The 15,593-nt window shown below is 38.7% G+C and overlaps 1 protein-coding gene across 1 annotated transcript in view; it reads right to left on the bottom strand.

The window, feature by feature from the left end:
• The window catches only part of antxr1c (ANTXR cell adhesion molecule 1c), a 62,641-nt gene extending 55,672 nt beyond the window's left edge, over positions 1-6,969 (bottom strand). Inside the window, exon 1 of the mRNA XM_036573355.1 lies at positions 6,490-6,969. Coding sequence (XP_036429248.1) covers positions 6,490-6,635 — 146 coding nt within the window. The 5' untranslated portion in view covers positions 6,636-6,969. The remainder of the gene's footprint in view (positions 1-6,489) is intronic.
• Positions 6,970-15,593: the final 8,624 nt, after the last annotated feature.

Here is a 15,593-nt window from a genome sequence, read left to right as displayed (position 1 = left end):
AAATATAGGCTAGTGTAATAAAAAGCCCTTGGTCCACCACAAACACTGCACTCTGAACCTCCAACACAAAAAACGGCCCAAAAATTGTTTTCATTAAAGAAAATGTAATTTTCCTCACGTGTTTTAAACAAAAGAGTTTGGTGTAGTTTGTAAACAAACATACATGGAAACTAAGCTGCAAAAACACTTTTAAATTCATTGTTTTTGTGATGTCACAAAAAACAGCTCCTTTAGATATATCCACCTATCCAGCCTACAGCAGTCCAGCTCCGCCCATTCGTGCTGAAGTTATAAGGAGTGTTTCAGCCTGGATTGCTTTTCAGTGAGGCAGCCAATCAGAACAGACCGTATTTATATTTATCAGTCTGAAAGGCACAGCCTGTTTAATTCTGAGGGATAAAGAGAGGCTGGAAAACATGTACAAAATGACTTTGGTAAATAAAACCACGTCGATGTCATAAATGGACGTCAGGGGGGAAAAATAAAATACGGGATATGGGCTCATGAATCCACTCAGGATGGAGGAGTAAAATAGCCTCGAAAGAGGACATATTTTTTCAGATTTTCCACTATTTCATCATCATCAACATCTCAGAAGACTTGTGTAGGTTCACTGGTGGTTCTGGATAGCAAAAAAAATGGCTACATTTGTGTTGCAGTCACAGTAGTTTCTCTAGAATGGAGCATTTTAACTTAAACTCCTTGGAACGACTCAACAATTAAATTATCCATAAATTTTGAGAAATCAGTGGAATTCTCCTTTAAAAGCTCTGGACGTCTGGTTCCTATCACCACCACTGTAAACATATGTGAGTCAGTAAGTTTCACAATTAACCTAAAAAGAAATTTTGGGAAATTCCCCTTAATAAGAAGCAGCTGTTTAGCTGTTTATTTGCTCGCTGGTGCTTTCTGTCTTATATATGTATGTATATTTATCTCGTTGTTGTCGGAAGAAAACCTTGTATCTCCAAAATGGTAACTTTACAGGAGAAGGAAAAAACATACTTCATGAAATTTACACACAATGCAAAAGCCAACAGGTATTTCAAATTATGTGAAAAACAGAAAAACGACAAAAAAGAATATATATATATATATACAAATATATATATATATATATATATATATATATATATACAGTATGTACAGACACAGCCTGGCCCAAGCCTGGATCCGATTCTGTACACTGTTTTTTGACTTTCTCTTCAATGTTCTGCTTTACACGCACATTATGCAAACAAAATATATTATTTACATACAGATGAGAAGCACTTTCACCTGATTCCCTAAGAGCGTTTGCTCCCCACTGTCATTAAACTCCACTGAACTCCTGCTGACGGTTTCCTGAATGTCATAAAGTTCAATAATCACTTCTTTTACAGAGCTTTAGGTCTCGATCTCACAGCCAGCAAGCCCGTATACCATCTACACACATCTGAACAAACATTTGTGCAGTCAGCAGCAGCCTATGTAACATATCTCAAGTGTTGAAGGAACACCAGTGAACTTCTAACACCCTTAAAGTTCCTATAAAGTTCCTCCAGCTTCAGAAGCAGCCAGGCTACCAGTAATCAGCTCTAACTTTTTAAAGAAGCAAGAAAAAAATGCGCAGTTTCTTTTCTTTCCCCTCCGTGGATGAACGTCGGGTTTGGGCACCACAGACATTTCCCATGTGGCTTAAAAGTCTGGGCCAAAAAGTAGGCCATGGGCAGCTCTAGAAAGGCCCGGGCTGTGCCGCTCACTTTAAGAACAGCAGCAAGCGCAGGAAAACGAGTTCAGAAGACATCCTTCCAGCTAGAGACGCTAACATATCGTGAGAAAGGAAGTTGTTTGGCTGGACCCTATATGTTGGACGTATCCTTCTTGGACTGCTGGGGTGGAAAAAGACTGACCGCAGAGGAGCGAGGCTGTGATCGCCTCAAACTGCTTATTCAGCAAACTTTACACATACCAGCCCTCTCTGCGTCATTACACAAACAGACACGGACGCAGACGGAGCCGAGAGGATATCTAGATCTGTTTGTAGACAAAAGCTTAGGTCTATTTAAAGGGCCCCTATAAAGGAAAACACTTCTTTTTTTCTGTATTATGTAAACACTGTTTCAAACGCACCACTCACAGTCCATACACACAAACTCAGCCACAAAAACAGCCCGTTTTGAATTCTTTCTTTTGTGATGTCACAGAAATCAACATATTTACATACATATATCTTACATATATCTGCCTGTATAGCCTGCAGCGCTTTAACTCCAGCCATTTAGAGTGAAGTTACACGGAGTGTTTCAGCCTGGACTGCTTTTTGCATGAGGCAGCCAATCAGAACAGAGCTCATTTACATATTTCAGTCTTAAAGATAGAGCAACTGCCTGTTTAATTCTAAGGGATAAAGAGAGATCAGGTAAAATGAATAATGACTGTTTTTGTTACCAAAACTGGACAGAAGTCATATGTGGACCTCAGGGAAAACAAAAAACACTGAATTATACAGGATATGGGCCCTTTAATGGGCCCTGTAAAGGGCACATGCCATGGAAATTTAAAATTTCCTCACTTTTCCTCACTTTCTTCTAAACAAAAGAGACTTATAAAGTATGTAAACACTGTTAAAAGTTTCCAAATGTATGATTTATACAGTCTAGACAGTCCATACATGTAAAAGATGCAAAAATAGTCCACTTTTTTGTGATGTCACAAAACCCAAGACATTTATATGTATACCCACCTATTCAGATGATGCGTGCCCAATGACAGTTAAGTTATAAGGAGTGTTTCAGCCTGGACTGCTTTTTGAATGAGGCAGCCAATCAGAACAGAGCTCATTTACATATATCAGTCTTAAAGGCACAGTGACAGAAAGAGCCGGTTTAATTCTAAGGGATAAAGAGAGATCAGGTAAAGTAAATAATGACTGTTTTTGTTATCAAAACTAGACAAAAGACATATGTGGACCTCAGGGAAAAAAGAACAAACAAACAAACAAAGAAACAAACAAAAACAACAGAAATATATAGGATATGGGCCCTTTAAAGGGCATGTGCCATGGAAATGTAAAATTTCCTCACTTTTCCTCATTTTCTTCTAAACAAAAGAGACTTATAAAGTATGTAAACACTGTTAAAAGTTTTCAAATGTATGATTTATACAGTCTAGACAGTCTAGTCTAGATTTTTTTGTGATGCCACAAAACCCAAGACATTTACATCTGTATCCATCTATTCAGCTTATGCGCGCCCACTGACAGTGAAATAATAAGGAGTGTTTCTGCTCAGACTGCTTTCTGAATGAGGCAGCCAATCAGAACAGAGCTCATTTACATATACCAGTCTTAAAGGCACAGTAACAGAAACAGCCTGTTTAATTTTAAAACAAACAAACAAAAAAAACAATAGAAATATACAGGATATGGGCCCTTTAATGGGCACATGTCATGGAAATTTAAAATTTCCTCACTTTTCCTCACTTTCTTTTAAACAAAAGAGACTTATAAAGTATGTAAACACTGTTAAAAGTTTCCAGAGGTACGATTTACACAGTCTAGACAGTCCATACAAGTAAAAGATATAAAAAAGACATTTACATGTGTATCCGCCTGTTCAGCTTATGCGCCCCCACTGACAGTAAAGTTATAAGCTGTGTCTCAGGCAAGACTGTATTTTGAATCAGGCAGCCAATCAGAACAGAGCTCATTTACATTATTCATGTAAAATAATGATATAGTGACATTTTTGTTACCTAGAACTGTCATAAGTGGACCTGAGCAGAAAAAAACAGGAAAAACATCAGATACGGGCCCTTTAAGGAGAAAAAAGAAAGAAAGAAAGAAGGAAAGAAGGAAAGAATGAAATGATGCGCACAGCAGAACCGCATTAGTTCAGTGTTCCTTATCCTCACTGACTAACACTAATTAATCCCATCAACTGCAGAGCATCATGTAAACATACAGTAAATCCAGGTTAATGTGGAACACACTCTCAAACCCATCCACATCCAGAAACTGGCTTCACTTACTCACTTCCATCTACTTCAATAATATTTTGGATTCACATTTTTTTGAGCACTTTCAGATGAAAACACTCACTTCTAAATAAGGATATTAGTGAATATGACTTAATGACAACAATAGCAAAGCCCTTTTGGTGCTACATAGAACTATTTTTAAAGGTTCTTTAATATATGACAGGTTTTCCATCATATTCAACCATGCAAAAAACTTCACATAAGCCTTTCTCGGTTCTATAAGCACTGCTTTTACTAAAGAACCCTTGAAGAACCACTGTGTTTGGATGTAACGTGGGCAAAATGATAATGTTTATCTGAATAACTGCATGTTTCATTACAAAGAGAGCAGAATTAGTCCTGTTTAATAACAAATTAGCATGCACAGTTTTGATATCATTATTATTCAAACTATATAATATCTCAATATGGTGAAAGTATCGTGATACTGTTGCCATATCGCCCACCCCTACTAGGGAAGTTCCACTGCAATGTAATAACAGGGGCCCTCCAGTGGTCACTTGCATAAAACTTAAAGGGCCCATATCATAGAAAACTCTTTTATTTAAAAAAAAAGAGTTTTCTATGATATGGGCCCTTTAAGTTTTATGCAAGATTAAATGGTTTGTAAACAAAAAAAGTAGTTACATTTTCAAAACTATTCACACCCCAATCCACTCAGCAGACTGTTTGCATCTCACTGTTTTTGTGATGTCACAAAAGGCAACACATTTACATATATATCCATCTCTTCAGCCTGCAGCAGCTTAGCTCTGTCACCAATGCTGAAGTTATGAGGAGTCTTTAGCCTGGACTGCTTTTTGAATGAGGCACAGCCAATCAGAGCAGAGCTCATTTGCATATCAGTCTTAAAGGCACAGTAACAATAACCGCCTGTGTAACTGTTAAGGATGAAGAGATGATGGAAAATGGTCAAATGAAAATTAATTATGTTTTTGGGAAATAAAAACCACACAAATGTTATAAATGGACCTGAAGACAAATGCAGATCTGCCCTTTAGGTGAATTCTGTCCATCACTGTCCACTGAGATTAAATGTAATCAGCTTAATGATGCCTGAGATGTTTTATGCTCAGCTTGTCTTTTCACTCATTTCTTTTTCTTGGAAAGGTTCTTTTACTTAGGCACTTTTAAAAAAAGATGGTTCTTCAAGGGTTCTTTAGTAAACAGAATGAACCATGAGTTCTATATGTAACCATTTCACGCTTAAATGGTTCTTTGCATAGTAAAAGGGTGAAATAGTTCTTGAGACTGAAAATGGTTCTATATAGCCCCAAAAAGGGTTCTATTTTTACGATGTCTAGCTTGTAACAACAGCAGAACCCTTTTTGGTGCTACAGAGAACAATTTTCAAAAAAGGGTCAATATAGAACCATATACAACACTTTCTCCATCGATGTGGAGAACCATTTCACCAGGCAAAGAATCATTTAGCATGCAAATGTTCTATACAGAACTCATGTTTCTAATTAGAACTATTCCCATTTCTGAAGAACCCTTGAAGAACCATCTTTTTTAAGAACATGTTGTGACAATGTCAAGCTTGTAACAACAGAAGAACCCTTTTTGGTGCTACATAGAACCATATACAACACATTCTCCATCCATCTGAAGAACAGATTCACCATGCAAAGAACCATTTAGGCATGCAAATAGTTATATATAGAACTCATGGCTCTCTATGAAACTCATGGTTCTAAACAAAACCATTCCCTTGTACTAAAGAACCCTTGAAGAACCATCTTTTTAAGGGCATATTATGACGATATCAAGCTTGTAACAATAGCAGAGCCCCTTTGGTGCTATATAGATCCACTTTAAAAAGTTTCTATACAGAACCATTTACAATGCATTGTCCATGAATCTGAAGAACCTTTACATCATGCAAAGAACCCTTTAAGCATGAAATAGAACCACTATCTTTATTAAAGAACCCCTGAGGAACCATCTTTTAAAGAGTGTATTGTTATGATGTCAAGCTTGTAACAATAGCAGAACTACTTTTGGGGGCTCTAGAACCATTTTTAAAAAGGTTCTACACAGAACAATTTACAACACACTATCCATTAATCTGAAGAACCACTTCACCATGCAAAGAACCCTTTAAGCATGAAGCAGAACCACTATCTTTACTAAAGAATCCCCGTCCAGTGGAAACGCTGAGCATAACAAGCCAACAAAGCACAAAACCAGATGCAGAGTCTTCACAACACACAGAGAGAGAGAGAGAGAGAGAGAGAGGAGAGAGAGAGAGAGAGAGAGAGAAGGAGAGAGAGAGAGAGAGAGAGAGGGAGAGAGAAGGAGAGAGTGAGAGAGGGAGAGAGAGAGAGGGAGAGAGAGAAGGAGAGAGAGAGAGAGTGAGAGAGGGAGAGAGGGAGAGAAAGAGAGAGAGAGAGGAGAGAGGGAGAGTGAGAGAGGGAGAGAGTGAGAGAGAGAGGTTAGAAACAGCTGTAAAAGCCTCTCACTCACTTGTCAAGGACGAAGTACAGGTCGAAGGCGCCCTGGCAGGACCTCTGATCCTCCTCGTCCTGCGCGTGAGCTCCTGAGGGCGCGCAGAAGAACAGAAATCCAGACAGAGCAGCCAGGAGCAGCGCGCGCTGCAGAAAACTCGCCATCCTCACTGACCAGAGAATAAACAGAAACCCTCTCCTCCAAACAGCGCCTCTTCACATTATCCCCGCAGCGCGCGGAGGAAAAACGCCCTGCAGCGCGCGACGCGGCTCGCCAAGGCAAGGCAGAATGAACACAAAGAGCACGAGAGCGCAGGCGGCTGTGGAGCTCGCGCTGACTTTTGCATCCGAGGAGGCGCGAGGCTCGCAGACTGTCTGTCTCGTGAGCTCCTCAGCCGGTCAGCAACGCTCTGAGTTCAGCTTTCTGACCGAAATGAAGCTTTTAGGTGAGCTTGGTTCGCCTGGGCTGCGCTAATCGGACGCAGGCTTGTGGAGGAATGAGAGCGCAGAGGCTGAGAGGGGCTGAACAAACCGCCTGGTGTCAAATTTCTGGGGAAAAAAATGGCTGTGACTTTTACAGGAGAAGTCCACCCCCCCTTCACTCTGAAGGCCTGCTGAGGGTCAGCCCACACTGATCACACCAATTTCACATGTAGCCATATGGAAAAAATATATCCCAAATGTATTTATCAGATATATTTTTGCAATGTATGAAAACGGCCAAAAACATATTTGTTAAATATATTTAAAACAGATTTGTGTAATGAAGGTTCCAGATGTACCTAAACGTACTGACTGTGATCTGCACTGTACTTTACATTAACCATGTACGTCTGCAGTCAGACTCTCACACACAATGTATTTCACATAAACAAGATATCAGATCATAACTGCATTTTCACAGAGTATCAATACCCACAACACTCGCTTCTGTCCTGATAAAGGATCATTAGATCAGATTTAAAATGAAGATACTGGAACACAAATTCATTTCAGACAGTGAAGAGCATCAGACAGGATTCTGGATACTTTCACACATTTTCAAATAATTTTTGAAAAAAACACTGTTTTTGGCTGTAAGGTGGACAAAATGATAATATTTATCTGAATAACTGCAGGTTTCATTACAAAGAGAGCAAAATTAGCCCTGTTTATCTGTTCAGTGCAATGTGTGAAATGCTAAATGAACACAACCCCATTTCCAAAAAAGTTGGGATGCTGTGCAAAATGTAAATAAAAACAAAATGCAATGATGTTCAAATCATTTAAACCCTACATTTAATTGAAAATAGTACAAAGACAACATATCAAATGTTGAAACTGAGAATTTTTATCGTTTTTTGAAAAATATATGCCCATTTTGAACTTGATGTCAACAACACATTTCAAAAAAGTTGGGACGGGGCAACAGAAGTTAATGCTGAGTGATATATACATGTTTTGGCAACATATGCTGCCATCCAGACGACGTCTTTTTCAGGGAAGCTCTTGATTATTTCAGCAAGACAATGTAAAACCACATTCTGCATGTATTACAGCAGCATTGCTCCGTATTAAAAGAGTCCGGGCACTAAACTGACCTGCCTGCAGTCCAGACCTGTCACCACTGAAAACATTTGGCGCATTATGAAATTAAAAATATGACAAATGAGACTCTGAACTGATGAGCAGCTGAAATCCTGTATCAAACAAGAACAGGAAAACATTTCACTTTCTAAACTACAGCAGTGTCTCCTCAGTTCCCAAACGCTTACAGAGTGTTGATAAAGAAGAGGTGATGAAACTCAGTGGTAAACAGGCCCCCGTCCCGACTTTTTTGGAATGTGTTGTTGGCATCAAATTCAAAATGGGCAAATATTTTTCAAAAAACAATAAAATTTCTCAGTTTCAACATTTGATATGTTGTCTTTGTAGTATTTTCAGTTAAATATAGGATTTAAATGATTTGCACATCATTGAATTTTGTTTTTATTTACATTTTGCACAGCGTCCCAACGTTTTTGGAAATGGGGTTGTATAATTGCATGCACCGCTTTGATATTATTTTTATTTAAACTATATAATTTCTCAATATGGTGGAAATATCTTGAAGTATCACAATATTTTTGCCATATTGCCCACCCCTACTAGGGAAGTTCCACTATCAATTTTTGATAAACACACTTACATACATTTATTTTTGTATGGTACATTTCTATGTGTAATATTTCCCCATACATTTTAAAATAAATGCATTTTAAAATATATTTGCTTAACATGGTGATATATTCTGAAATATATTTTAGTGTTTGGAATGTATTTCAGAATGGCCTGCAATGTATTTGATATGTAGTTCAAATATAAATTCATATATGTCCATATATTTTTTTCCATATGTGTAAACAGTCACATATATTCCAGTAATGACCATTTTTCAACATCATGCATTTAACCAAACAGGAAGATAACTCAGTGTGTGAGACGTAAACAGAGAGATTCAGAGAGGTTTGGTGTGAAATGGTTCAGATGTCTTTACAGTGGTGGTGATAGGAACCAGGGGTCGCCATGACTACAACACAGATATAGACATTTTATTTACTATCCAGAACCACCAGTGAACCTACACGAGTCTTCTGAGTTTATATGGAATGTTGATGATGGGAAAATAGTGGAAAATCTGGAATAATACGTTTTCTTTGGGGACTATTTTGCCTCACAGCACCCTGCATGTATCCCTTCACCATGAATGGAGTTTAAGTTCTCTAAACTATCATAAAACAGTGTCTCAGTCATCAGGCAGTGAATTCATAACCATTTCATGTAGTAACTTTCTGTGAGGGAGCTTTTAGAGGTGGACGTCTGGTTCCTATCACCACCACTGTGAACAGTTCTGACTCGGTAAGTTTCTCTAGAACAGAGCGTTTCACACCAAACCACTCTGAACGACTCTGTTTACATCATCTCAATCAGTTAATTATGCAGTGATTTTGGAAAATCTGTGGAATTCCCCTTTAAGGACATTCTAATAATTTGCTTAATATTTATTTTTCTAATTAATAATCATCATTCATCCTGTAATTAGGGCAACAGAGCTGACATCGCCAGTCAACATCACAATATCACTGAAAATAAAGAGACATAAAGAATGAGAGCGTTGTTGAGCACATGTTCCTCTGATCAGCGTGAAATTCAGACGATGAATGTTCCAAATATATCATGACTCATGAAAAATGGTGTTTTGAGAGTGAGATGCTAAACTGACTCACATACATTCCCAGAGGAAAGAAATATTCTAAATGAATCTCCTCTTGATCTCAGGTTCTTCTCCTGGACACAGTTCAGTCCAGTTTTGGATCAGAGTGAGACTGAAGCCGTTTTCTCCTGATTCTGAAATTCGGCTCCTGAGAAATAAAACTCAGATTTTCTCACTTTGATCAAAATGTGGTCCCACATATGGATGAACTCTTTAGAGTCTGACTCGTCTCAGCCCAGCCTCAGCTGAGTAACACCTCCATAAGAACAGTGTGAGATCTCATCGTTCTCTTATACAGCTCTGTTCTAGATCACAGAACCCTCTCAGCGGTCTGTCAGTGCAGAAGAGAACTCACGCTTCTCTCCTTCATCACCAGAACTTCTCACTGTGAGATGCTGATGTTAATCTCCTCTTTTCTCCTAAGATAGATAGATAGATAGATAGATAGATAGATAGATCATTGATCTAGATGCAATAATGACTGTACAAGGACGCGCAGGTAACAGCATATAATGACAATACTGAATAAATAAGTGTCTAAAGTGTTTAGGGGTGGAGTGTCCAGACGTGCAAGATGTGCGATAAAAGGGGTTTAGGAGCAACAATTCAGAAATCAATAATCCTGCATTAAAATAATATTGAGATCTGCTTTATTTCTCTGAGAAAATCTTAAGAAAGATTTTTTTCCTCTGGGAAAATGCAAAAATAAACAGTTTCTGAACTATTTTGATGATTATATCTGAAGATAAAGTGCAGTGATGGTGGGTATTCTAAGTACTGTAGATTAATGTTTCAAGTTACTTATCTGAAACTACTTATTAATCTTTGTGAAGGACATTTTATCTGTCTTTAGAATGTCTTTTGACATATATACTGTTAAATGTAGTATCAGTGGGACACAGGTTGCACCCCAGTCACTGGATTTTTCACACATTTGGACTTTTCACATGTAATGCACATTTTTAATCTCCATTCATGTTTACACATTTCACAAGTGCATTTCCATGGCGTGACACACTAGCAGTCAAGCACACACACTTTCTGTTTACACAGCCATGCTGTTATGCAGAATGTGACTTCATGTTGGGATTTTGAAATAAGCTTAGACGTCCAGGAAAAAGACATGGTGTAGAACAGGGTTTCTCAACCTGCGAGCCGCGGACCACCAGTGGGCCTGTGAAGCACCCTCTAGTGGTCTGTTGGCCTGTATTCGGGGGATCAATCAGCAGATTAATCAGCAGAGCCAGCTTTCCTCTTCTAGCAGCACATCAGCGCTGTATACTGTCACTATAATCTGCCTGTTTTAACGTCTGACTCTTTACAGACTCTCATGTCGTTCCTGCAGCTCAAGCTGCAGCTGATAAAAATGACAGATGAGCCATAAAATAATAGTGAAGAGATGTGTTTGATTATTGGCCGAGCATCAGCGACCTGAGTCGTTAAACTCTAATTGATAAACTAATGACAAAGAAGCTTTTCTCAGAGAAATAAAGCTGATCTCAGTATTATATTAATGAAGGATGACTGATTTCTGAACTGTTCCTCCTGAACCTCCTCAGGAGAAAAGAGGAGATTAACATCAGTGTCTCTTCTGGTGATGAAGGAGAAAAGCATGAGTTCTCTTTCTGCACTGACAGACTGCTGAGAGGGTTCTGTGATCTAGAACAGAGCTGCATAAGAGAACGATAAGATCTCACACTTTTCTTATGGAGGTATTACTCAGCTGAGACTGGGGTGAAACAAGTCAGACACTAAAGAGTTCATCCACAACATTTGTGACATCTATTGAGGTCTGTTATTATGGTTGACTGTGACAACGCTAATCTAAAACATGAGGTGCTAAAACCCTCAAAACTAAAGAGACCAAACAGTGACTCCTGTGGGAGCCACAAGAGTGTTTCCAGTGAAAATGCGATGGGCTGCAGCTCCAAATCAAAGTCCACGTCTATATCATCCTTTATTTCTTTTCCCCTTTTTTGACATCTTTGCAAACGTGTGGTTTTTGAACATGTCATGTTTTTTTAACGTAACTGCAAATTTTGGTTTCTGTGATTAAACTGAAATGGGACTGATCTTTTTCAGGCCCCAATTCACAGGCTTTCAGTGTGAGCAATTAAGAAAAAAAGCTAGTAAAAAAACTTGATTTTAGTTTTTCTGTGGGCTTTATAGTTATGCACAGGTGGGCTTTGGGAAAGGCTGAGAACCCTGGTCTAGAAGGCAGCATATGTTGTTCCAAAAAGTTTTAATGCGTTACAGCAGACACTGGATTTTGAACTTTACACTGGTAACAGTCTGGACGGTCTTTTTCTTTTTTGGCCCAGAGAACACAGCATCCATTATTTTCATATGGTTGACTCATCAAACCACAGTACACGTTTCCACTGAGGATCAGTCCATTTCAGATGAGCTTTAGCCCAGAGAAGTCGGCGGCGTTTCTAGAGGTTGTAGGTATATCACTTCCACTGAGCATACTATAGTCTGAAGTTGCACTTCTGGATGCAGCAACTAACAGTGTTTGATTGACTTATGGAATAACTGAAGTTTGGGGAAAGACCACACCTGAAACTCCTCCTTCTCACTTCCTAACTCCTATAAATGTCCTTCCTTCTTATGATGAAATTTCACACCCCTCCCTTCTCCTCCTCTTTCTCCATGCTTACACTCGATCTCCAATGAACAGGGGGTTCAGCCTTCTAGCAACCTGCACAGGTCATGCAGAAATCCAGCCCAATACAGCTCTATACAGCTCTATATCATTTCTTACCATTCTCGCACAGTGTTGCCTCAAGGCAACGTACTCCAAAAGGGACCCCTTGTTTTCAAATGTTTTTGAATTTAATAATCAGGTCCGAAAAAATAAATCAAGGACCATTTTATGCTAGAAAAGTGAATTGATTTTTTTTTAAATTGCTCTCATAATGTGTGCAGAAAAGGGTTAAGTAAAATTATCTCACTGTAGTGGCAGATAATTTTGCTTGTCTCACCTTTCTTAATAAAATTACTAAAAACCAGGAAAGAAAATGAGGTAAATAATCTTTAATTGAGTTTAAAACAATCTCAAAAGGAGAAATATTAGATTTACTGTCTATATTTAAGATCATTTTACTTGACAAGACACAATTTTTTGCAGTGTAGGCCTTCTATTCTCTGAAGCCCTAGACCAGGAGTGTCAAACTCAACCACTAAATTGGCCATTTTAACAAATCTCAACAAATCTGTTGACCAGAGAAAAAAAAATGTATTTTATTTTTTAACAAAGTTGTGCTTCAACCCGAACTGGACATTGTTTATTCAAAATACGCAAAAACTTCAGCAGTAAAATACAGGCACTTGGTGTAGACCTTGAAATATTACATCAATATTGAAATACTCATAATGTAAATGTCGCCAGGAGCTCAGTCTTTTAAACCTGCCTATATGTTTGAACTAAACACCTGGAATCATTTCTTTACTGCAGGTTCTGTTTCTGAGCTGCTGAGCTGACGTTCAGTGTTTATGTTGGTTGAACTGCAGCTGAAACACAGTTAGTGTGTTTGGTGATTTGACTGATGTGGAATTGTGTAGACGTTTGTAGAACTGAGGTGTAACTGCTGTCCCATAGATTATTGTTGGGGTAGGACCATAGATATCCATACCTAGATGCTACGTTGTCTGTTGTTCTCTATCTGAGGTGATACGTCTGCGCGTCCACCATGTTGGAGAGGTCAAGATCCGCTTGTGAACAAATTCACTTGTATTGAGAGGCGAAGAGTCTCAGGATTAACAACTCCTCTCTGTAGCTTTTATTACTTTAATAACTGATTGTGCTAATTGGCCGTCCGAGTTTAGAGCGAGTGAGAAGGACAAAGCTGAAGCTGGCCTCCTATTCGCCAGCTTCTTGTTCGAATTTTCCTGTTCCACCTTAAATGGTGCAGCAGTCACTTTCTGGTGCCAGAAGCTGCACCATTTAAGGTGGAACAGGAAAATTTGGACAGTATCTTTCTTAACCTGCCGCTCTGGAAAGGTACTGAATGCAGTCCAGCAGCGATGTTGACCTCCCCAAAATGGTGGCGCTGTTGACGTGCATGAATGGACCCAATGCGGCATCTAGGTATGTATATCTATGGGTAGGACAGTCAGAGCGCACATTACGTTGCAGTGCATGCTGGGGGCTGTAGTGCAGCTCATTGTGAAATGTTCTAATATTGACGGAAAATTAAAATACTCCTGTGGGCCAGATAGGATTGTGTTGTGGGCCTGATTTGGCCCGTGGTCCTTGTTTTTGACATATGGGGCCTAGACGAGGATTTTTTGGTTTATGTCAGTGTTACGTAGCAGGGTTTAAGTAAAGTGTTCCTGCTAGTTGATCTTAGCAACAGCAGGCTGTTTATTTACTGAGGTTTAGCCCTGATCCTTGTGTTTGGCGTGTGTTTATACTGTATGTCCTCCTGGAATGTAATTCAACTGCGCTGTTGTGTAAGTGTATTTCTATTGACAAACACATTCTGCAGTGCAGAAATACAGCTTTAGGCTGTGTATAAGTGACCTACTGCCCTCTTCTGGAGGAATTATGGTATTTCATTGAGAAATACCTTCCTATTCTAGAACAACACTGCGAAGCCCAGGCAGAGCTGCAGATATTCATCGGTGTCAAGGTGACACTCTTCGTTATGTGGTCTGTTAAGCTGTGAAATCTTCTTAAATAATCCCTGAATTAAGTGTCCCTAAGTAGGCCTGACGTGACCGCAGTCATACTAATCTGCCCAATCACAGGACAAACTCATAAGAGGCTTTTTTGCTGCATAAGAATGTCAGGAATTGGTGGATGTCCAGGTTCTAAGCTTTAGTCCAGGCTGGCAGCTCCAGTTTCATGGCTCTCTACAGTGTGACCTCATTCCTTCTGTGACAGAATTAGTAACTTAAATACAGTCGATACCTCTAATATTTCTCATGCTGAGATTGTTGAAAGCTTATTATAAGTTTGTTTGATGTATTTCTCATCATTTCTTACCATTTTGTCAAGTAAAATGAGCTCACTATGCTGGCAGATAACTTTGCTTATTGTCAGAAACATGCTCTAAATGACCTGCCAATACAGTGAGGTGATTTTATTTGATTTACAATTACTTAAAACAATGACTAGAAATAAGTGACATAATCTTCATAGTCTAATGTTCCTTCAACCATCTCACATTTTGAAATGTGATATAGATATATTGATATATTGGATATATTAGATATATTGACTCAAAATAATATAATTTCACTTGACCGGTTACAAAACTGATAGAAAGTGAGCTCACACTCTCTATACACTGCAAAAATGTTGTCAAGTAAAATTAGCTTAAATATAGTCAATAAATCTAATATTTCTCCTGTTGAGATCGTTGTACGCTTAATTTAAGATTAACTACCTAATTTCTAGATATTTTTACTTGTTTTAAGTAATTGTAAGTTAAATAAAATGAGCTTGAAACCAGCAAAATTATCGGCCAGTATGGTGAGATAATTTTACTTTATAATGTTACTGGAAACAAGTGAAAATGTCTAGAAATAAGCTGGATAATCTTATAAACAGTGCACAACCATGTCAAAATGGGAAATATTAGATATATCGACTAGATTTAAGATCAGTTCACTTGACGAGATGCCGTTTGTTGCAGTGTACCTGTTTGCTAAGGTAGCTCCACAGCTGTGAGCTTCAGAGAACTGTATTCACAGCTCAATGTCTCTCCAGCATTTGGCACAAAGGTATGAAATCACTGCACCATGTAACCCCCTCCTGACACCCTCTCCCTTCAGGAGGACAAGGCTCAGGTCAGGCAGAACAACTTCACAGTGTCTGTTTGGACACTTACAGGGCAAGTCTACCAATTTTTCATAATTTCTGCATGACTAAATGGTTCTAGAGA

The sequence above is a fragment of the Colossoma macropomum genome, unplaced genomic scaffold (genome assembly GCF_904425465.1).
Source record: "Colossoma macropomum unplaced genomic scaffold, Colossoma_macropomum, whole genome shotgun sequence".
In the NCBI taxonomy this organism is placed as follows: Eukaryota; Metazoa; Chordata; class Actinopteri; order Characiformes; family Serrasalmidae; genus Colossoma; species Colossoma macropomum.
Note: the sequence above shows the minus strand (reverse complement) of the source record. Positions and strands in the feature narration are given on the sequence as shown.